Genomic DNA, 23894 nt, shown 5'->3' with positions numbered 1-23894 from the left:
CTTGGTAGTGGGCGCCTATAGTCCCAGCTACTCGGGAGGCTGAGGCAGGAGAATGGCATGAACCTGGGAGGCGGAGTTTGCAGTAAGCTGAGATTGCACCACTGCACTCCAGCCTGGGCGACAAAGCGAGACTCCATCTCAAAAAAAAAAAAAAAAAAAGTAACAAGTTTCTCTAATGCATTTTTTAAATTTTTTCTTTCATTTTCTGAGATCTGGCAGAAAGGAATTTTACATAGTTGAACACAGCTGTGGTCTTTTAAAGCCCTGAAAGTGAATAACTCTCCCCTGCAAGGAGAAAGAGCCCTGCAGTCACAAGGTCAAGGTCAGAGGCTGGCAGAGCAACGGAGATGAAGCTGACCTGTACAGTGTGTTGAATGCCTTCTCACAGCCCTGCACGTCGCACTCAAATGGCTTTTCCTTCGTGTGCACTCGCACGTGGATCCTGAGGCTGTAAGAGGTAAGGAAGGCTTTGCCACAGCCCTCCTGATTACAGACAAAGGTGTACTCTCCTCGGTGAGTCTTCTGGTGGGTTCGCAGGTTGCCTGCTGTGCTGTAGGTGCGGGGACAGCCCTCAAAGGTACACTGGTACCGCTTTACCTGGCAGACAGAAGACACCTCATCAACAGGACAAAAGAGCTGCCCAGGGCTTAACTTTCCGACCCAGAGCTCAGCTCCCAAGAGACGTTGTAGACAATACAAATGGGTTTTCATCATAAACACAGAAAACAGCCTCTAGCAGCAAAGTGGAAAAACCTTATTGTTGATCAAATCATACCTGGACAACACATAATGATTTATGGGGAAGAAATAAGTCTATATGTATATGAATATTCTAAATGAATATAAGAGTGTTTTCAGACTCTATATACATCTATGCACTAAAAGTATACTATACTGTTACAGCTACCTGTATTCAAATCAGATCTTAACTTATTTTAAGGCTTGACTAAACACCCTGACCTCCAGAACTACAACTTGATAGACCAATATTAAATTGAGTTTAAAACATCTTGAAATTTACATACTTAACCATCAAACATATTTCCCTAGATCGTTTCCACTGCATATTTTCAAGCCTACAAAATGACAACATATTGCAAATTTCTTGGAAGATTTGGTGATGTGATAATTCTTAAACTGCCAATCTCTTGTTTCCTTTCACCATCAAACTTCTTGAAAGGCGAGTCAATTATTCACCTCATGGTAGAAGGTTAAGAAAAAAAAAAAAAGCTGCTTCTCTGACAAATACTGAATGGCAGATGACTCTAGTGCAGCGGAGGGCCTGGAATGGGAGGCCCAGCAGCTTCACAAGAGACTTTGTTTGGCAGGGATACCGGGGCCAGGGTCATGGCTGTGGTTGGCCAGGAGCCAGGGCTGAGGCCATGGAGCTCTCGGAGGCAAGGCTGAGAACAAGGAGTGGATGCACATCACCAAGCTGAGCTGCCTGGTCCAGGACACAAAGATCATGTCCCTGGAGAAGATCTAGCTCTTCTCCCTGCCCATCAAGGAGTCTGAGATCATTGACTTTTTGCTGGGGTCACCTCTCAAGGATGAGGTTTTGAAGACTACACTTCTGCAAAAGCAGACCCGCACTGGCCAGTACACCAGGTTCAAGGCCATTGGGGACTACAGTGGCCACATCAGTCTGGATGTTCAGTGCTCCAAGGAGGTTGCCAATGCTATCCAAGGGGCCATGATCCTGGTCAAGCTCTCCACTGTTCCTGTTTGGAGAGGCCACTGGGGGAACAAGATCAGCAAGCCCCATGCTGTCCCTTGCAAGGTGACAGGCTGCTGTGGCTCTGTGCTGGTACACCTTATCCCTCCCTCACCCCACCTGAGGCACTGGCATCATCTTGGCCCCTATGCCCAGGAAACTGCTGCTGATAGCTGGTATTGACAACTGCTACACCTCCGCCAGGGGCTGCACTGCTACCCTGGACAACTTCACCAAAGCCACCCTTTAGGCCACCTCTAAGACCTATAGCTACCTGACCCCGATCTCTGGAAAAAGACTGTATTTACCAAGTCTCCCTATCAGAAATTCACTGACCACCTCATCAAGACCCACACCACAGTCTCTGTGCAGAGGATCCAGGCTCCAACTGTGGCTACAACACACGGATTTTACACAAGAAAAATAAAGTGAATTGAGAAGAAGAAGGAGAAGGAGGAGAAGGAGAGGAAGAGGGAGAGGAAGAGGAAGAGGAAGAAGTCAGGGTGTGGTGGCTCATGCTTGTAATCCCATCACTTTGGGAGGCCAAGGCAAGAGGATCACTTGAGGCCAGGATTTCGAGACAACCTGGGCAACACAGCAAGACCCTGTCTCTACCAAAAACAAAGAAAACCACAAAATCAGCTGAGCATGGTGACATGTGCCTACAGTCCCAGCTATTTGGGAAGCTGAGGTAAGATTGCTTGAGCCCAGGAGTTCAAGGTTACAGTGAGCTATGATTGCTACTGCACTCCAGCCTGGCGGACAGAACCAGACCTGACCTCAAAAAAGAAAAAAAAAGAGGGAAGAAAAAGTAGATAAACAATAATAAAAATAAAAGTATTAATAAAGAAAATCCCAGCCTGGACAGCATGGCAAAACCTCATCTCTACAAAAAACACAAAAGTTAGCCAGGCGTGGTGGCATATGCCTACAGTCCCAGCACTTAGGAGGCTGAGGTGGGAAGATCACTTGAGCCTGGGAGGCTGAGGCTGCAGTGAGCTGTGAGCACACCACTGGACTCCAGCCTAGGTGACAGAAAAAATAATAATAACATTTTGGGCTGATTTAGAAACGAAAGAAATAAAAGAAAAAAATTTTTTTAAATTAAAAAATGGCAGTTGACATGTGTGCCTCCATTTCCATTAATGCCCACGTATTTCTTAACCAGTTGGCAAGATGGCTTCACTGTATGAAATTATTCTCTTAACTTCCCGGTAGTCAAATTCTTTCGTCCTTCCCTATTTTCCTTGACTATTCGCAAACATATCTCATTGATCATGTCCTCAATGTCTGAAAACTTGTCCTTCACAACATAGTAATGCCTTGGGGCACTCTTTAACTCCTTCTCTGAGACACTTCTTTCCCTTTACCTCTAAGCATAGGTGTAGCGATTCCAAATTTTGTCTCTCATCTCCCAAACATTCCTTATATCTATACTGATGCAGTAGAAGTACTAGACTTGGCAGCAGAAGACTGAATTCTGGCACTTTTGTTCAACATATATATGTGTGTGTGTATATATATAGGTATGTATATGTGTATATGTGTGTGTGTGTGTGTGTGTGTGTGTGTGTGTGTGTATATATATTTTATTTTTTGAGACAGAGCAATCAAGAACAATGATGTTACCGGAGCTAAAGGAAAAAGGGTCTCAAGGAAACATGATCAACATGTTAAATGTCAGAGAAAACAAGGAAGGTAAAGACTGGGGAAGTGACTGGATCCAGCAGCTAGGAATTCACTAATGACTTAGCAAGACTAGTTTCAGCAGACTACTGGGATCAGGGTCCAGATGCAGGTGACTGAATGAAAGGTAAAGTGGAGGTAGAGGCTAGAGATGAAGTACAGCAGCACAAGTGAACTCCTGAGTTGATAAAGTTTTTTTGTTTTTGTTTTTAAGAGACAGGGTCTTTGTTGCCCAGGCTGGAGTGCAGTGGTGTATTCATAGCTCACCATAACTTTAAACTCCTGGGCTCAAGTGACCCTCCCTCCTCATCCTCCATAGTAGCTGGGACTATAGGCACATGCCACCACACCCAGATAATTTTTAAATGTTTTGCTGTGTTGCCCAGGTTGGTCTGGAACTCCTGGCCCCAAGCAATCCTCCTGCCTCAGCATTCCAAAGCGATGGGACTACAGGCTTGAGCCACCACACCTGGCCTGGTTTTTTTTTTTTTAAAGTCAGTCAGTTCTTGAACATATTTGGGGGCAGAAAAGTCCTGGAAGAAGAAATTGAGGATTTAAGGAGGAAAATGAAGAAGAGAAACATTCAAACGCTCGGGAGGAGGGGAAAGCCTCAGGTAGGAGAGGGACATTTCGTTTCAGAGAAGAGATCTGAGATAAGGATGAGTGTGACTCAAGGATGGACAAAGTTTTCTGTAAAGGGCTAAACAAAAAATAGTTTAGGCTTTGTGGGCCTTATGGTCTGTGTCACTAGTCACCTCTGCATGTTAAAGTAGCAACAGACAATACGTAAATGAACCAGCAAGGCTCTGTTTCAAAAACGTTATTTATGGACACTAACATTTGAATTTCATATATCATGACATACTCTTTTGATTAAAAAAATAATATAAAAATGTAAAAACCATTCTTAGGCTTAAGGGCTATGCAAAAACAAGTAACCGGATGGATCTGGCCTGTGGGCCACAGTTTGCTAACCTCTGAAACCTGTGGGAGTAGGGTAGTAGGGAGGGCCCCTACTCCTCCTGTCTCCCTTCCCACCCCTCCCCCACCTGTCCAACCCCCATCTGATCTTGTACAAGTCTTTAGGTTCCTTAGTCAAGTGCTCTCACCTGTTCATTGGGTTCTCTTTCCACTGCCACACAGGAGAAGCTCCATAAATATTTGTTAAACTGAATTCCTTATTGAACCACTAATCCAGGCATTCTTCTCATGTCTCAGGACCTAGCTTTGCAGTCATTTGTTGCCAGATTAAGTCTAAAACAGTTTTCCACATGTCATCTCTGCTCAAATGATAAAAGTCCCAATTCCTTTGCCTAACATTCAAAGATCTTTCCAGGGCTTCTTCTGTCTTCTATCACATTACTTGGTAAGCAGCCAAACAGAAGACTCTGTCTAGGCCTATAAGCAACAGTACACTTTTACCCATTTGCAAGACTGATTCCTACTTCCCTGACTTTGTTCTCTCCTTCTCTACTGGAAATGCCTAGATCCTTTCTTCTCTGCTTTTCTGAGTCCTTCTCTTCCTTTAACGCAAGCCTCAGGAACTCCAAGCTCCTTCACAATCACTCCACGTCTACATGACAGTACCCTTCTCTGAATGCCAGTAATATTTACTATACCACTCATCTGACACTTAGTTTATACTGTTCATTATCGTCTCATGCATATATTCTGACTTCCCATCAAGACTAAAAACCTCTTTAGTGCTGCCAGATAGAGAATTGAAAATGATCACTCACCACTAAGGAGAACTGGGACTGTGGATGCTGGGATAAAGGAGTCTGCATGTCTCAACCATAAAGCTTACAACAATGCTGAATGATAAGAGCAGAATTTCACTCTTAAGATGCTACAGCTGTTGATACCTTTATGCGTAACTGCAACAAATAATTAACTACCCCCTCCTGTCTCCCTGCCCCGCCAAACTCTGCTCCCATCCAGGTTTTTTCACTTGCACAATTCAGGCTTCCACTAAATGACCCTTCCTCTAGAAACTTCCTGATTGACCCTTACTTCTATCCCAAACTAGAATAGGTATCCTAATTATAGGTTTTCAGGGCTTTCTGTAAAGCACATGATACAATTAAGATGCCATAATTACATGATTAAACCATTTACATCATTATGTTTCATGGTAGGCACAACAGTATCTGAAAAACAACAGGCACTAAATAAATATTTGTCCAATTAAATGAATGAATAGCTACTTCCCGGCTGGACTGTAAGCTCCATGAGAGCAGGGACCATGTTTATCCTGTTCACTGACACAACTTCCAGGACCAGCCTTGTGGAGAAGTGGTGCTTGATTTACATTTTTTGAATGAATGAACAAATGAACAAAACCAGTGGGACTGAAAAGGTAGTGACAAGGACAAGTGACATGTGACAAAGGAACAGTTTCAAGGAGAATGGTCAAGTAGGTCAAATGTAGCAGAGATGATTGATAAAATACCTCTTGGATTTAGCTGACTCACAAAGTCATAATTGCTTCAGCACAACTAGCTTCACTGGAGTGGTAGGAACAGAAGTGAGAATGTAAGACAATGAATATCAACTACACTTTCCAGAAACTTGGCTGAGGAGAGAGAGAAAGAGAGGGGGAGGGGATAGCAAGTTAGAAAAGGACACAGACTGGGAAAAGTATTTGTTTGATCTTTATTTATAATTGGTTGATGGATTGATTGACTGAACAGACGGAGTTTCTCCCTGTCACCTAGGCTGAATGCAGTGGCATGATCTCAGCTCACTACAGCCTCAACCTCCTGGGCTCAAGCAGTCTTCCTACTTCAGCCTCTTGAGTAGCTAGGACTACAGGTATGTACCACCATGCCTGGCTAATTTTTGTATTTTTTGTAGAGTACGAGGTCTCACTGTGTTAAGCCAGGCTGGTCTGGAACTCCTGGCCTCAAATAAATTTCTCATCTCAGCCTCCCAAAGTGTTGGAATTACAGGCATGAGCCACCACACCCGACCTGAAAATATTTCTATTTAAAAGTGGGGGAGACAGTTCACTGTCAAAGCAAATGCCTGCTCCCCCCATAAAATGCTGAATAAACGGGTAATCTCTCACCTCATTTGGAGGAAGAAGAAGTCACTATTCTGTCTTTCAGAATCATTTTAAAATAGCACAAAATTTCACAAAAAGGGAAAACTAAACCTCCTCAAACTGGATCAGAGCAGGAAGTTGCAAAAAACGTGTAGGTTTTCATGGTTACATACAGGAGGTATTGCAACATTTGGAACATTTCAGTACAACTAAGGTTTATCATTCATACATCCTAAAAATTATGTTCCAGAAATTACACTGTCCTGGGTGCTAGGAATACCAAAAAAAAAAAAAAAAAAAAAAAAATTGTCCCTGCTCTCAAAGAGCTCAAAGTCAAATGAATCGAACAAGAACAATATGGTTTGAGAAGTTGTACTAACAGATATTCAGCATACTATGGGAATATATCAAAGAAACGTCTAACTTAGACTTCAATGACCTTAGAAAGGCTTCTTGAAAGTGGTGATCCCCAACCTGAATTTAAAGACATGAGCAGCTGGATGACAGAGTGAGTCCCCATTTAAAAAAAAAAAAAAAAGGAATGCGAGTATCTATAATATGAACCTAATGTTACCAAAGATTCCATTAAAAAAAAAAAAAAGTGTTCCTCCAAAAGAGTTTCAGCCTCTAGGCATAACTTTAATCTTCCCGAGTGGCCTCAAACAGCTGTCGATTACCCTGTTAGGGAACATGGAAGGAGCACAGGTTAGGTTCACTGAGGACAGCGTCTCATGCTAGTAATGGGAACAAAGTAGGAGCTTTCAGAGAATTGATGCTGATTTACAAAGTGTTCTGAGCAGTTCTAGAATACAGAAATATTTAACAAAGATGACTGCCTTGTTAAGGTAACAGAATCAGAGAAGAAAGGTGAATGGGATGAGCAAAAGTGAGAAAATTAAACACTGCGACCCCAGAAGGCAAAAGCTTTAAAAAATTAGAAAAAGAAAAAAGTCAACACCTGTGGAAAGAAAGAAAAAAAAAAGAAAGAAAAAAGAAAAAAAGGCTGGCTGGGTTTGTCCTAGAGGAAAAGAAAGTGAAAGTGAGAAGTAGATTTTACACACATTTACAGCCCCCTATTCCACAAGAGAGTTCCTGCTTCTGGGCACCTAGCACATGAACATTCTCATAAATAAATGACTGGCCTGCTGGGCGCGGTGGCTCACGCCTGTAATCCCAACACTTTGGGAGGCCGAGGCGGGAGGATCACGAGGTCAGGAGATTGAGACCGTCCTGGCTAACATGGTGAAACTTGGTCTCTACTAAAAATACAAAAAATTGTTCCAGGCACCTGTAGTCCCAGGTACTTGGGAGACTGAGGCAGGAGAATGGCCTGAACCCAGGAGGCGGAGCTTGTAGCAAGCCGAGATCGCGCCACTGCACTCCAGCCTGGGCAACAGAGCGAGACTCCATCTCAAAAAAATAAAAAAAATTAAAAAAATTAAAAAATAAATGACTGGCCTGGCTGTTATGGCTGTAGAAACTGCCTTTTCCTCCCTATCACTAGGGACTTCCCTTCCCTCTCCCCGTGTCCAACTCCATTCCCCACACTGGCACTGATATAATTTCTTCTTCATAACGGACAAGCAAAAAGCTCAGAAATATAAGAACCCTGAAGACCTCATTTCGACAGGCCTCCCATCCCCCACTATGAGAGCTGACTTCGTCCAGCTGTTCCCCACACTTCAAACCTTTACCCTTACAGAACAAATGCTGCTGTCCCTTCATTTCTTAGCCCTTTTCACAGCCAACAGGTCTCAATACCTGATTCTTATATCTTTGCAAAAGTGGTGTGTGATGGTAGAAAGCATAGGCTTTGGCATCAGAAAGTCCTCAGTTCAAATCTCAGTTCTACCATTTGCTAGTTGTGTGTTTCTAAGCCTCAGTTTGTCATCTGTAAAATGGGGGCTAATAGCATCTATGTTATAGGATTGTTATGAAAATTAAATACAAAACTATATTAGGCCGGGCGCGGTGGCTCAAGCCTGTAATCCCAGCACTTTGGGAGGCCGAGGCGGGCGGATCACGAGGTCAGGAGATCGAGACCATCCTGGCTAACAGGGTGAAACCCCGTCTCTACTAAAAAATACAAAAAACTAGCCGGGCGAGGTGGCGGGCGCCTGTAGTCCCAGCTACTCGGGAGGCTGAGGCAGGAGAATGACTGGAACCCGGGAGGCGGAGCTTGCAGTGAGCTGAGATCCGGCCACTGCACTCCAGCCTGGGCGACAGAGCGAGACTCCGTCTCAAAAAAAAAAAAAAAAAAAAAAAAACTATATTAAAGCCCATAACATAGTGATTGGTACATAGCAGTTACTCAGCAGCCAGCCATCTCCCTCTCTCCATCACTGTTGCGAAAAAAATAGGAGTCCTCATTCTTTGACAGCCATTTGCTCTGCCTGGTGCCCCAAATGCCCACCATGGAAATAATTTCAGTGGCCTGATACTAAGTCAAAGGAAGCCAAGTATAAGAGAGAGGAGTGGCAAGAGCTGGTATCCACAGAATGCCTACAGGCGACTACAAACAGGTTCTCATTTTAAAACACTGTTGTATGGGCCAGTGAGGTGGCTCATGCCTGTAAGTGCTCACCTAGCACTTTGGGAGGCTGAGGTGGGAGGATTGCTTGAGCCCAGAAGTTGGAGACCAGCATGGGCAACATACCAAGACCCTGACTCTCCAAAAAAATAAGAAATTAGACAGGTGTGGTGGCTGAGGTGGGAGGATCGCTTGAGCTGGTGAGATCAAGGCTGCAGTGAGCTGTAATCACTCCACTGCACTCAGCCTGGGTGACAGAGTGAGACCCTGTCTCAAAAAAATTAAATAAATAAAACACAGTTATAAATGGTGGTTTATGTTCCACGGTGGCATTAATACAACAGTTCAGCTAATTAGGGGTTACCAAGATTTCTATGGGCTATCCTGCAACCTAATCACAGTTTATATGTAAGCTCGTCTCAAGAAGAAAACACCTCCCAAACAGTACCTAACAAAGAATATTTTAACCTCTTGTGAAACTGGACATTACCTCTTTACCTCCTTCAAGAACCATGGGGGCCTATGAAGAAAATAAAGCAAATGAACATCCACTGAACAACCATGATGCACCAGACACTATGCTAAATGTTTTACACATATTACATATGAATAAATCTCATTTAATCTTCACAAAATGCAATGGGATATTTTTATTTCAATTTTATAAAAAAGGAAACAGAGCAGCTTGCCCAAGGCCACATAGCTAGTACATAACAGAACAAAGCTGGAACCTAGGTTGAAACTATCCCTTTGCACATCACAGAAGAAACGAATAAGCCTGATTTAAGCAAGAAGGGAAAAAAATAAAATTCAAGTTCTTTTGCCAATGTCATATAATAGCAAAATGTTAGTAGTACTTAAAATGTACAACCTATGTAAAATGTATATCGAGACCTATAATTCCTATAGCACCAAGTTTGAAACCCAATTGTACACAAAACCACTCTAGTCCCTTTTCCAGACCAGTGGACCTGAGTGATGGAAATGCTGATTACTAAGGAGAGGTACATAACACACATGCAGACACACTGATAAAATGGCTTCATATGGGGGTAAATGGAAAATGCTTCTTGCTCTGGATTCCTACAGAACCTCACACTTACAAGTTCATCGGAGTTCAGAAGGGAATCTGCAAAGAAATGTAATCACAGTATGCAAAGACTAAAAAGTGGGTAGTTCTCCTCTAAGAGAGTCAACAACATCTTGGTCTGTCTGAGTGGATCATTCTACTGCCTAAGGAATTTATAATAAGGCATGAGATTGGAACTAGGTCTCCCAAAGTAAAGGACATACACTGCAAAAAGGTTCCAAAACACTGGAGTCAGATTTTTCCTATTATTCTTATACTTAAAATCTGTCACACTAAAAAAAATAACTCTCCTCTTGGAATGCCACTGGCCATACAATTAGTTCATAGTGTGTTGAGGAGCAATACACCAAGCAGCCTAAAAGCATCACTGTAGGCCAGGCGTGGTGGCTCACACCTGTAATCCCAGCACTTTGGGAGGCCAAGGCAGGTGGATCACCTGAGGTCAGGAGTTCGAGACCAGCCTGATCAATATGGTGAAACCCTGTCTCTACTAAAAATACAAAATTTAGCCAGGCCTAGTGGTGCATGCCTGTAATCCTGGCCACTCGGGAGGCTGAGACAGGAGAATCTCTTGAACCCCAGGGGCAGAGGTTGCAGTGAGCCAAGATCACGCCAGCCTAGGCAACAGAGCAAGACTTCATCTAAAAAAAAAAAAAAAAATAGCTGTAACTGTGCTTCTTGAAAGAAAACGACACCTTTCCTAATCAATGCACTGGAATACTTTGGTGCATCATGTAGAATAAATTTGGCATATGATTCCTAGGGTTTTTTCATGCTTCTTGGCCAACTACTCTATAGAAAACTGGCAAGGTCAGTTAGCTATGGAGGATATATCACGTCATTAATGTAGTTCAGACAGAGGTAGATGAACAGGTAACCAGACAGTCCTGGCAGGTTCTCTGGAAGGGCATGGATTCAAGAATGGACCGCACAAACCAACTAAAGAAAACACAGTTGCCGGGTGTGGTAGCTCATGCCTTTAATCCCAGCAACTCAGGAGGCTAAGGAGTGAGAATTGGTTGAGGCCAGAAGTTCCAGGTTACAGTGAGCTATGATCATGGCCTAGGCAAACATAGCAAGACCCAGTGTCTTTAAAAAAAAAAAAAAGTAAACAAACAAACAACAATAAGACACAGCTGCTTAGAGACTTAGAGTAGAAAGTCCTTAAAGGGTCAGACATGGTACCTCATACCAGTAATGACAATTCTTTGGGAGGCCAAGCTGGAAGGACTGCATGAGCCCAGGAGTTCGAGACCAGCCTGGGCAACATAGCAAGACCCCTCTCTACCAAAACAACCAAAAAGTAGCCGGCACAGTAGCACATGTCTGTGGTCCCAGCTACTGTGGAGGCTGAGGTGGCAGGATGGCTTGAGCCTGGGAGGTGAAGGCTGCAGTGAGCCATGACCATGCCACTGTACTCCAGCCTGGCTACAGAATGGAACCCTGTCTCAACCAAAAACAAAAAACAAAAAACAAAAAAACACAAACTTGTTTTTGGGCAGAATGAAAATATTTTGATTAGAAATTTCACAAGCTGGCCAAGTGCCATGGCTCATGCCTATAATCCCAGCACTTTGGGAGGCTGAGGCAGGAGGACTGCTTGAGCCCAGGAGTTTGAAGTTATAGTGCGCTATAATCCCACCATTGTAATCACTCCAACCTGTGTGACGGTGTGAGACCCTGTCTCAAGAAGGAAAGGAAAGAAGACAGAAAGAGAAAGGAAGGGAGAAAGGGAACGAGAGAGAGACAGAAAAGAGAGAGAGAGAAAGAAAAAAGAAAGAAAGAGAGAGAAAGATAGATCTCAAAGCTACCAAATCAGGAGGGAGACAGTAATGAAATAAAAAGCATGAGAATAAGATACGTGAAATTTGAGTCAGAATGACCAGTGGCTTTGTGGTAGGAAAAGACTATCTGTGGCAAGGTTCTGGTTGGTTTATTTTTTGCATAAGAGAAGCATGAAGAAAAGAAAATGAAGTAATAGGTAAGCCAACTCCACACTATATGAAACAATGAAAAAAACAAGAGTAAACAGGAAATTCAAGCTAAAATGTGACTCAGAAAATAAGCTGCTTGGGAAGCCAAGAAGACCAACTAGTTATCAAATGATTTGATTTCTCAAGAGTAACACCTGTGCATGGAGGGAAAAAAAACAAAAACCAAGCTGAAAAAAAAAACGAAAGGAAAAGGATTAAGGAAGGGCTAAAGGATCATGAAGTCTGTTATCAAGTAGTGATAAACATCAGCCTCTTCAGGCCAATTAAGTGGATTTTAATGCCCAAATAAAATCACTGCCAAAACAAAAGCTAAGCTAAGACAGTGCTTCAGGAAGGCAAGCCTCCTGAATGTCTGGTCATTAAGCAAGACTTTCAAAGATGAAAGCTACTGCTACTTCTCCTTCAAACTCCACCCAACCCCAAACCTACTGATTTCAAGAATACAGCATCTTCCACAAAGGTCTCATGGATAGCATGGAAAAATGTGGGTGGGAGGAAAGTGGAGTGAGCTAAATCCCCAGCAAACTGAACAAAGTGCTCATAATATCCTTGACCCTGTGCTATTCAATATGATTATCAATGACCTGAAGACATGAATAGCAAACCAGACTTGCAAATAGAATAAACCAATTTGAATAGTACAAAGTGGAAAAGTGACAGCTTTTCACTGATTGCATAATCATTCCTTCTGTACCATCTCCTCCTTTTCTGCCTAGATCAGCATTTCCCAAAATGTGTTCCACAAAACACTGATCCCTGGAAATTGGATCCGAAAAAATGGTTTCTCAAGTTTAAAGCATTTGAAAAATTCTGTTTTCTTCCTTCTTAGTTAGTGGCACATCAAAGGCTCTGAGAAGTCCTAATCAACAAATTTCTGTCTTGGTTTAACTTAATGTTTCCTGACCATTCGCTCATGAAACACTTTCACACAGTAATCATTAACGGAGGATGGCCTAAAGTTTAGGTCCTAAACCATGTCCAAATTACCTATGCTAAATAAAAATGATACAATCCCCGTGAGCTAGCTACTACTGCCTCATCACTCTTCTTCCTCTAACTACCAAACATTAAAAAAAAAAAAAAAAAAAAAAAAAGGCCAACTTGACATTTCCTGCCTCCTGTTTCCTCATCACTCACTCACTTCTTCATCATTCAAAACCTGCCTTCAGCCCTAGTGCTCTGCAGCAAGTCTTCTCATGATATGTGAACAACTGCACAACCAGCAGAACTAATGGCTTCTTTGGGGCTCCTCAATCCCTCTGCAGGGTCACAGAGGAATATCCTCATTTGTTGACACTCTCTTCCTTCAGCTTTCACAACACTGCAGTCGACCCATCCCATTGACTACTGTGATCTTCTTGGGTTCCTCTTTCTCTTTCCAACCCTGAAGTCTCTGGCCAACTCTTACTTCTCCCTTAAGTAAACTACCCACAGTTTGAAGGCCCCTTTCTACTACCATTCTAACTCCAAACCATTTCTTTGACCTCAGATACATGTTTCCAATGAGCTTTCCACTTGTTCATCTTACTTTTCTCCAAGGACTATATGTTCAATACACTCCTACCAAACTCATTAATTACCCCACCAAAACTTTTTCCTTTTCCCATCTTTCTTGATTCCTATGAATGGGATCACCATTTGGAGAGTGCAGGGAGCAGAGTTAGCCACTTTCTCCTCAGCATGCACACAGCACTTCGAACAAACCTCTGTTAAAATATCTATCACAACAGACTCTTAACTGCTTAACTCTTCACCTAGATTTGAAGTTCCATCAAAAAGCTGTGCTAAGACACAGCAGAAACTCAACAAATTTGGAAAACTGGATGAATCCTTTCAATCAACATGATTCAAACTCTTTTTTTTTTTTTTTTTTTTTTTTTTTGAGACAAAGATTCTCACCTTGTTGCCCAAGCTGGAGAGCAGTGGCAGAATCTTGGCTCACTGCACCCTCTGCCCTCTGGGTTCAAGTGATTCTCCTGCCTCAGCCTCCCAAGTAGCTGGGACTACAGGCATGCACCACCACGACCAGATAGTTTTTGTCTTTTTAGTAGAGACAGGGTTTCACCATGTTGGCCAGGCTGGTCTAGAGCTCTAGACCTCAAGTGATCCACTCACCTCAGCCTCTGAAAGTGCTGGGATTGCAGGCACAAGTCACTGCACCCGGCCTATTCAAAACCTTTGAATCATGCCCAACTCATGGCTCATTCATCAAACTCCAATAACATGTACGAAGTTCTCTCATACCTCTACAAAAGCTCTTGATTCTTCTCATGAACAAGGCCACTATCCTTTCTTCAGATTTAAATGAAACCCCAAACATAAACTACAACTGTCTCCTAACTGGGCAAAAAGTCTCCAGTTTTCCTCTGCCTCCAAGCTACCTCTACTGCCAGACCAGTCTTTCTAAAATGCTACTCTAACCACATTCTCTTTCTAACCACTCTAGCCTTGGCTTAGACACCTCCAATGGTTTCCCACCATTTCTAGAAAAGTTACAGTTCAAAACCCATAGAAGGTTATCACTGCCTTCCATGTTTGGATCTTTGTTATCTCTCCATCCTTATCTTCTTCTACTCCTATGTTCTAGTCTAAGGGTCGACACACTACAGCTAGTGAACCAAATCCACCCCACTGCCTGTTTTTGTAAAGTCTTATCAGAACTTGGTCATATTCATTCATTTATGTATTGTCTATGGCTGCTTTTGTGCTACAATGGAAGAATGGAGTAGTTCCAACAGAGACCTTATAGCCTGCAAAGCCCAGAATATTTACTATTTAGCCCTATGCAGAAAAAAGTGTGCTGACTCTGTTGTAACAGGACAACTGGCTATTCCCTGAAAATGGCCTGTTTCCCACCTGCATTCCTTGTTTCATGCTGTTCCTCTCTCTTGGAAAAACCTCCTGCTTTTTTCCTAAATTGTATGTACTCTTTAAGACCAGCTCAAACGCCACTTTTTTCACAAGACTTCCCTGATCCCAGAATTAAGGGTGAGCTTCCCTGTGCTCACAGTGCAATATTTGTACCTCTCCTTCACATTTACCACATTGTGTTTGTTGCTATGATTACTGGTGTAAACAATTTCTGCTTCTATGCTATCAATCTACTACCACAACCATCTGCAGCATCCACAGAGCATAACAGCATTTTGCTCTCTAAATGTTTGTGGAGTTGAAATGAACCCCCCCACAAGCTCAAATATTGGACTGAAATCAACAAGATAAAATTTCATAGGGAGATATTTTTATTTTTTATTTTTTGAGACAGAGTTTTGTTCTTGGTGCCCAGGCTGGAGTGCAGTGGCACATCTTGGCTCATTGCAACCTCCACCTCTCCGGTTCAAGCAATTACCCTGCCTCAGTCTCTGGAGTAGCTGGGATTACAGCCATCTGCCACCACGCCCAGCTAATTTTTTGTATTTTTAATAGAGACAGGGTTTCATTGTGTTGGCCACGCTGTCTCGAACTCCTGACCTCAGGTGATCCACCCGCCTTGGCCTCCCAAAGTGTTGGGATTACAGGCGTGAGCCACCATGTCCGGCCGGGAGATATTTTTAATAAGGCCTATAGGCAGGTCTCCATTTTCATTTTTGTAAGATCTGACAGTTGCATACATGAGAATAATCTAGAGCAGGGTTTCTCAATCCCAGTACTATCGCTATTTTGGGCCAGTTCTTTGTTGTAGGGGGCTGTCCTGTGCACTGTAAAACATTTAACAATGTCTTTAACCTCTACCCACTAGATTCCAGTATCACCTCCACAGTGTGACAACACAAAATGTTTCTAGACATTGCCAAACATCTCCTGAGGGCAAAACTGCCCGCAGTTAAGAAGCACTACTCTAGAAATTTCCAACTATAAGCTAACAGTAAGATGTTGCTGATAAAATATAGACTATATAGTAATCGTAGTACAGTGTCCATATTAAGAGGTAAGAGCCATACTGTTTTCAATGCTAATTGACTCACACTTATGAGACGGTGCTCAACTGCAGATTTTAAAAGGACTTTGGGGCCAGGCATGGTGGCTCATGCCTGTAATCCCAGCATTTTGGGCGGCCAAGGCAGGTGGGTCTCCTGAGGTCAGGAGTTCGAGATCAGCCTGATCAACATGGAGAAACGCTGTCTCTACTAAAAATACAAAATTAGTTGGGCGTGGTAGCACATGCTTCTAATCCCAGCTACTCAGGAGGCTGAGGCAGGAGAATCACTTGAACCTGGGAGGCAGAGGTTGCAGTGAGCCGAGATCGTGCCATTGCACTCCAGCCTGGGCAACAAGAGCCAAACTCCGTCTCAAAAAAAGAAAAGAAAAAAAAAAGCACTTTGGAAAACTGGAATTCATATAATCAAAGGTGACGAGGCTGATGAGAGACTGGGGAAAATGTCACAGAGGGACATTTAAGTAAATGGAGGTGGTCAGCCTATACAAGAGGAAGAAAAAACCATGATCTTCAAATAGCTGATGAACTGTCCTGTGGGAGGAAGTTTACTCAGGAAGGCAGATCTAGAACCAGTGGGAGGCACCTGCAGAAAGGAAGGTTTTGGTTCTATACAAGTAAAAGCTTTCTAACAATCAGAGCTGGCTAACAAATGTATTGGGCTGAGGTATGAAACACTGTACTCTTGTTATTCTGGATGTTCAAGCAGAAACAAGATTAACTGATGTCAGAGGTGCCATAGGGAAATTTCTGCATAGGGTAGGCGGTGGGACAAGATGGTCTCTCTAAGGTTAGCAAAGGTAAAGTAATATGCCATCAATAAGCCATATGCAATTTCAAGACCTCAACCACAGCAAAAAAGATATTGCTAAACCATTCACCCTATTTCTGTTTAGTAACATCTTACATTTAGTCCTTGGTACTGTAACTACCAGTGACCTATTTTTTTCTAACTGACCTGTAATAGTTCCTGGATAGGCCAGGCTGATGGTGGCTGATGCCTGTAATCCCAGCACTTTGGAAGGCTGAGGCGGGTGGATCACCTGAAGTCAATAATTCAAGACCAGCCTGGTTAACATGGTGAAACCCCATTTCTACTAAAAATACAAAAAATTAGCTGGGCATCGTGGCGCCTGCCTATAATCCCAGCTACTCAGGAGGCTGAGGCAGGAGAATTGCTTGAACCCAGGAGGCAGAGGTTGCAGTGAGCCAAGATCGCGCCGTTGCACTCCAGCTTAGGCAACAAGAGTAAAACTCCGTCTCAAAAAAAAAAAAAGTTCCTGGATAATGTATTTCACTACCTTTAAACCAGAACTTTTATTCTGCTAATAATAACCACCAATATAATTTGTAAAATGCTTTGCAGTTTTCAAAGCATCCTGACATGCATCACCTTACTCACATTAGCTAAACATGAAAATGAAAACTTATTTTAGATAACCTGCTCTCATTTACTGCCTCTTGCCTGAATTTCCCTTTTTTTTTTTTTTTTTCCGAGACTGAGTCTCTCTCTGTCATCCAGGCTGGAGTACAGTGGCGCGATCCTGGCTCACTGCAACCTCCACCTCCTGGATTCAAGTAATTCCCCTGCCTCAGCTTCCCAAATAGCTGGGATTACAGGCACCCACCACCATGTCTGGCTAATTTTTCTATTTTTAGAACAGATGGGGTTTTACCATGTTGGCCAGGGTGGTCTTGACCTCAGGTGATCCACCTGCCTCAGCCTCCCAGTGCTGGGATTACAGAAAGTGCTGGGATTACAGGCATGAGCCACTGTGCCCAGCCTGAATTTCTTTCTTTCTTTCTTTCTTTTTTTTTTTTTTTTTAGATAGAGTCTCACTCTATCGCCCAGGCTGGAGTACAGTGGCATGATCTCGGCTCACTGCAACCTCTGCCTCCCGGGTCCAAGTGATTCCCCTGCCTCAGCCTCCTGAGTAGCTGGGATTACAGCCATGCACCACCACGCCTGGCTAATTTTTATATTTTTAGCAGAGACGGGGTTTTCACCATGTTGGCCAGGCTGCTCTTGAACTCCTGACCTCAAGTGATCCACCTGCCTCAGACTCCCAAAGTGCTGGGATTACAGGCATGTGCCACGTGAAATAAAAGTTCATTAAACATTCACTAAGATAATAAAACATATTCCAGCAGATACTCATCTCCAAAACAAATCATTTAAACACAACCTGGAGATAAGCCAAATATAGTTATTTCTTTATCAAATAAGCCAACTCTAGTTATTTCCCTGTTAGATAAGCTAAATAGTCATTTTAGCACCAGAAACGTGGGCCTACTTAAGTGAAATTTCTGTTTTATTTATGATTTGGGAAAGGAAATTCAAGAAATTACAATTTCATATTCCCAAATTTCAACATGGCTATACAACCCAAAAGTTCCAGAAGCAATCACAACAAAACCTGAAGCATATGTGTTGCTGATAAGCAAAACTACTGTAAGTCCTAACCCCACGGACTCCTTCACTCCCCAACTAAAATTTGCACCAAGAATTTTGTAAGGACTTGCCCCAAAACCAAACTAGGCCCTCACTGACTGCTTTACTTACTTCTTTACGTTTTGTTTCCGGACATTCCGATTGCAGAGTGAGGGTTGCACCTTCGATATTTCTTGGCATGGGTGTGGAACCAGGGTTTATTGTCAAATGAATCTGATCTGGTGAGATAATGTGCTGCACATAACCCTGGGACATTGCTTCATGATCTATCAGGTGAAAGCCCTCTTCACCCCCTACTAGAAAAGGCAAGTGTTCTCCACACTGTCCGTCATCATCTTCATCCTCCAAAGTGCCAGGGTCCTGCTCAATAAGAACAGTGGTCCTATCATAAACAGTTCCAGATGAGGAAGGCACCAGTCCGTTTTTATCCACAAACCTGAGCATTTTATCATCAGGGGTCAGCTCATCTTCCTCTGCCTCAAAGTAGATGATGTTGTCGTCTGGACTGTGTTCCCCCATGGTTCAGTTGTGCTCAGCCCAGTTGTGAGAAATGAAAACGTAATGACTTGTCTGCAACAGAACAAAGCCAGAGTTAAGAGTCATACCACAAGACCCACGCACCTCCTCAGCAACCACAAGGTTCATTTTCCCTCTCATTTAAAGAGCAAGCTAAAGCAAATGAAAAACCATCCTTGGTAATATTTTTTTTTTTTATTTTAACTTTAAAACCATCAAGTTTTTTTTTTTTTTTTTTTTTTTGAGACAGAGTCTCGCTCTGTTGCCCAGGCTGGAGTGCAGTGGCGTGATCTCGGCTCACTGCAAGCTCTGCCTCCCGGGTTCACGCCATTCTCCTGCCTCAGCCTCCCAAGTAGCTGGGACTACAGGTGCCCGCCATTACGCCCGGCTAATTTTTTGTATTTTTAGTAGAGATGGGGTTTCACCGTGGTCTTGATCTCCTGACCTCGTGATCCGCCCGCCTCGGCCTCCCAAAGTGCTGGAATTATAGGTGTGCGCCACCGCGCCCAGCCCATCAAGTCATTTTTAAAGAAAAGCAATGCTGGCCAGGCGGGCGTGGTGGCTCACGCCTGCAATCCCAGCACTTTGGGAGGCTGAGATGGGAGGATCGCTTGAGGCCAGGAGTTTGAGATCAGCCTGGTCAACATAGTGAGACCTCCATCTCTGCAAGAAAGGAAAAGAAAAAAAAAAGAGCTTTTCAAAAATTGAAGTAATAAGTTCATAAGACCCTCTGAATACGCCTATCAAACAATTTGAAACTTGGTCAAAATATTTAAAGGGGACAAAAGAGCAAACAGAACAATAGCTGCTTAAAGGCTGAGTTGCTACAAATCTTAAGAGAAACTCCACTCAAATACCCTCCAAATCAGACCACGAAGCAGTAAATGGTTTCATGTAGTTTATGGTAGAAGGAGCAAGGCTTTGGAGGCAGAGTCATCTACCTACAAATCCTAGCTTTGCCTTTTACTACATGGGTAACTTTTCTGTGCCTCATTTTTCTTATGTGCAAGGTGGGACTAGTAATTCCTGTTCTCTCAAAGTTTTTATAAGGAATAAAAGAGGCAACATATGTAAAGCACAATGTTTGGTAAATAGTAGAGGAACAAGTGTGAATTTCTTCCCTCCTACCTAGAACAGATGTTTCAACCTTCTGGGTGGAAGGGCTAATCCCCAGTCAGGCACAAACAATGAAGATCACTGTATCTATTTATGTCCTAAAACAATATGGTGTTAACAAGAAGTTATGGCTGTATAGTGGGCTCTCGTCCCTGAATGAATTGAGTCTTATTATTTTTGTTTCTACAGCCCCTAGCATAGTACACTGATACAAATGTCAGCTAAATGAATGAAAGACATGGCGACATACTCTCTCGTGAAGATATACTATCTTGTGAAGATATATTCTCTTGAGAAAAATACCACATTTGAAGCTTTCATGTTCTGGAATAGTGATTCTTCCTTCATCTGCAAACACAGGCTCTACAAATGTGGGTCTGGCAGGCAGAAGAGAAAATTTTAAAATAATCAGCACATCCCTTTTAGTTTTCAGTCTGGCTTTGCATTTTATCTTTCTCTTCTGCTCTGGGTTAGAAAGTGAGCCTTTACTTAGTGGGGTGGCTAGACAGTTACCAGAAACAGGCCAAAGGATCGGATCCGGGAGGTACCGGCCCGACCCCTAGTTCTGGCTTACGCAACCCCACAGATGTACATTTCGCTGCATCTGAGAAGAGAGAAGAGAGCACCGAGGGCCCCAGTGGGCTGCCCCGGCACCCTCGGCGGCAACGCGGAGACCAACTGTCCGGAACAAACAAGACCAGGAGGTTTGAGGGTAGCCAACGAGGAGTGCGAACAGAGCCCCCTTGAGAGAAGGCTGGGAAAAGGAGCCTGTCTGGGATAGCCCCCAGCACAGCGCTACACAGAAAAACCCAAAGACAAGCTGGGGGTCTCCAAGCACCGAGGAGAGGGGCAGGGTCCGGGTCTCCATGGAAACAGGAAAGGGGGGCTGGATACCCATCCCCATGGAAACGGAGAAGGGGTGGGGTCCCTATGGTGACCAGACTGAGGTCTCTATTGGGAAATGCTTCAGGAGGGAGCCTAAGTCCCGCGCCCCCCAGTAAGTCCCAAGCCCAGGCCAAGTCTAGTTTCGCCTTTTACCTCCGCGGCTCCCGGCAACGGCGGCAGCAGCAGCTTCTCCCCTCCCCAGCGGCACCATGATTGCCCCCACCTTCCCCTAACGTCACTTCCGCTTCCGCTTTCCGGAGGAAGGAGGGGACAGCGGATCCGCCCCTCCCTGGCGCCTCTGGTTGGCTCAGGTTGTCAGGGGGCTGAGCTGCAGCCTCCAATTGGCGAGCGGGAGGGGCGGGGCGGGGCACCGAGGGGAAGGCGCCCAGAAGGTGAGTTTATTCGCGTGGGGAAGCGCCCGGGGTGTCACGGGCGGCCCGCAGGGTGTCGCCCTCGCGGCACTGGAATCAAGGAGAAGGGAACGAATCCCCAAGGAAGAATCCGAAATGTCCTCAGCCAGGTTTGCGCTGCCCGCCCTCGCCCTGGCAGCCACAGCAGCAGCGGGAAGGACCACAGTTGGCAGTCAGAACCCTGGCTCCAACCCGCCAGGGGAGCCTGGACGACCGCGACGTGCCCAGGTTTCTCCCGCCGGGGCCTCGGCCTTCCCTTCAGCACCCATCAAAGTTAACACAGACGGGAGGCCCAGAAAGGAAGACAAGACCCCAAAGGCAGAACTAAGAGTATTCTGAGCCCAGCTAGAGAGGACGCCGCCGCCTCTTCCCTTCTCACGCGCTTGCCTAGGACGCCCAGCTCTCTTCTCACACTCTTGCCCAGGCTGGCGGTCCCAACTTTCTTCCCCTGCAAGAGGACGCAGCTTCGGCGGGACTCATGTCCGGGCCAGTTAGCGCCACCTACCGGCCACTCCCTTCTTTAACCTTTCACATTGTTCTGCTGGCCCGTGTCTTAAACCCATTTTACAGTGCCCGGTAGTGGGCATTCGTACCCAGGAAGCGATTCTGCATGTGCCTTCGTTATGCCCCTGTCCTTTCCAAATGCCTGGAGGATCTAGCTGTTAGATCCTCCCAGCTGCCACCGCCTGTTTTAACCATAAGCTGCTTCTCTGGAATATTCAGAGTGGGACAACTCCAAAGACTAGACCAGGGGTCAAGGGGTTCAGGCCAGTGCCATAACCATTTCTTGCTGGAAGTATGTGAATAGTGACCGGTACCCACCAGACTGCCAGGAATATGTCTCTTTGGCCCCAAGGCTTGAGCCACAAAGTCCAGCTGCAGCGAACTGCCATCTCTTAAGAGAGAAAAACATATACAACCACCACTGTTAAAAATACATTTATCATTAAAATATATTACACACGGAGACGGGAAGCATCATATACAGTTTGGAAGACTTGCTGACCCAGAAAATCCCACTTGTTTCACCGAACACTCATTTTTTCAGTGATTTTACATTTTTAGAGACGGGGTCTCCCTCTCTCACCCGGGCTGGCATACAGTGATGTGTTCATAGCTCACTGCAGCCTCAAACTCCTGTGCTCAGGTGAGCCACCCCACGTCAGCCTCCCAAGTAACGGACCACAGGTATGCATCACCACGCCCAGCTAATTTTTTAAAAATGTTTTTGTAGAGATGGGGTCTCCCTGTGTTGCCCAGGCTGGTCCCAAACTCCTGGTCTCAAGTGATCCTCCCACCTTAGTCTCCCAAAGTGCTGAGATTACAGGCGTGAGCCACTGTGCCTGGTCATTTTAATTTTTTAAATGCCTGTATTGCCCTCAGAGGCTGAGCAACCAGCTTCAGAGTTATCGAGCCATTATCTGGGCAGGAACGGGGGTAGAGTTTGCATATGCATATACACGTCCTCAGAGCACTGAAAGCATCTGGGGTGGCTGTGGCCTGTTTTACCCAGCAGCTTCTGCCTGCATTCTTGCCATCCAACTCATTGGCCTTTCAGGACTTTCCATCAAATATCTGCTCATGGGGATCTCAGCCCAGGCTATAGGGAAGGCACTGACTATGCCCTGGAGGTAGGGTGAGTGAGTACAACAAATACAGTTATTTAAAAACATTTTAGGCCAGACGTGGTGGTTCACACCTGTAATCCCAGAACTTTGGGAGGCCTGGATCACCTGAGGCCAGGCATTCAAGACCAGCCTGGCCAACATGATGAAACCCTGTCTCTACTAAAAAATACTAAAAAATTAGCCAGGCGTGGTGGCGGACGCCTATAATCCCAGCTACTCGAGAGGCAGAGGTTCAGTGAGCCAAGACCACGCCAATGCACTCCAGGCTGGGCAACAAAAGTGAAACTCCGTCTCAAAAAAAAGATCAATCTGTGTTAAATAACTAAAGTTGAAAATTGAATGTCAGTTTTATTATGGTGGATTTTCTCCCGTGTCTTCACGACTCACAGCACTGAGTGTGCTAACCAATGGTGGGCTTAGTCAGGGTACTAGGCTCAGGAAATAGCTGCCATTCTTGCTACCAAGTGGCCTCACATAATTATCTTAAGGCATCTCTTGAGCTGAAACAGGTGGGGCTGGTAATTGGCAGCCTCAAGTAAAATAGGAGGAGAGATACAGAGGCTCAGAGTGGGTTGCAGAGGAACTGGTGAATAAATTCTTGAGCCTTTTTCTTCTCTGTCGTATCAAGCTTTTGGTGACCAGCTGGGTTTCGAAGCAATAAGCTGCCAAATATACTAGCTGCAAGAAAAAACACAGAAAAGAAATGATTCAGCAAAAGAAGGTCCTAAAGACACATATCACTTAACAACAGGGATATGTTCTGAGAAATGTGTCATTAAGTGATTTCGTCATTGTGCAAACATCATAGAGTGTACTTAAACTTTCACAAACTTATACTTACACTTGTACTTACACAATTCTATATGGTATAGTCTATTGCTCCTAGGCTTCTG

At 44.3% G+C, this 23894-nt stretch overlaps 2 protein-coding genes across 5 annotated transcripts in view; both read right to left on the bottom strand.

Annotated features, from left to right (window-relative positions):
• Nucleotides 1-23213, bottom strand: part of MTF1 (metal regulatory transcription factor 1) — a 52151-nt gene extending 28938 nt beyond the window's left edge. The window contains exons 1-3 of one of the 4 annotated variants that reach the window (XM_073007464.1): nucleotides 22196-23213; nucleotides 18558-19016; nucleotides 359-597 (exon numbers count right to left, since the gene is read on the bottom strand). In XM_073007464.1, the coding sequence (XP_072863565.1) occupies nucleotides 359-597; nucleotides 18558-18965 (647 nt within the window). In that variant the 5' untranslated portion in view covers nucleotides 18966-19016; nucleotides 22196-23213. The other 3 variants (XM_007979334.3, XM_073007463.1, XM_037997319.2) reach the window with 3 other exon arrangements.
• A 111-nt stretch (nucleotides 23214-23324) lies between these two features.
• Nucleotides 23325-23894, bottom strand: part of INPP5B (inositol polyphosphate-5-phosphatase B) — an 81727-nt gene continuing 81157 nt past the window's right edge. The window contains 1 exon segment of the mRNA XM_037997307.2: nucleotides 23325-23679. Within this exon segment, the coding sequence (XP_037853235.1) occupies nucleotides 23564-23679 (116 nt within the window). The 3' untranslated portion in view covers nucleotides 23325-23563.

The sequence above is a fragment of the Chlorocebus sabaeus genome, chromosome 20 (assembly GCF_047675955.1).
Source record: "Chlorocebus sabaeus isolate Y175 chromosome 20, mChlSab1.0.hap1, whole genome shotgun sequence".
In the NCBI taxonomy this organism is placed as follows: domain Eukaryota; kingdom Metazoa; phylum Chordata; class Mammalia; order Primates; family Cercopithecidae; genus Chlorocebus; species Chlorocebus sabaeus.
This window is presented reverse-complemented; position numbering and strand designations above follow the sequence as displayed.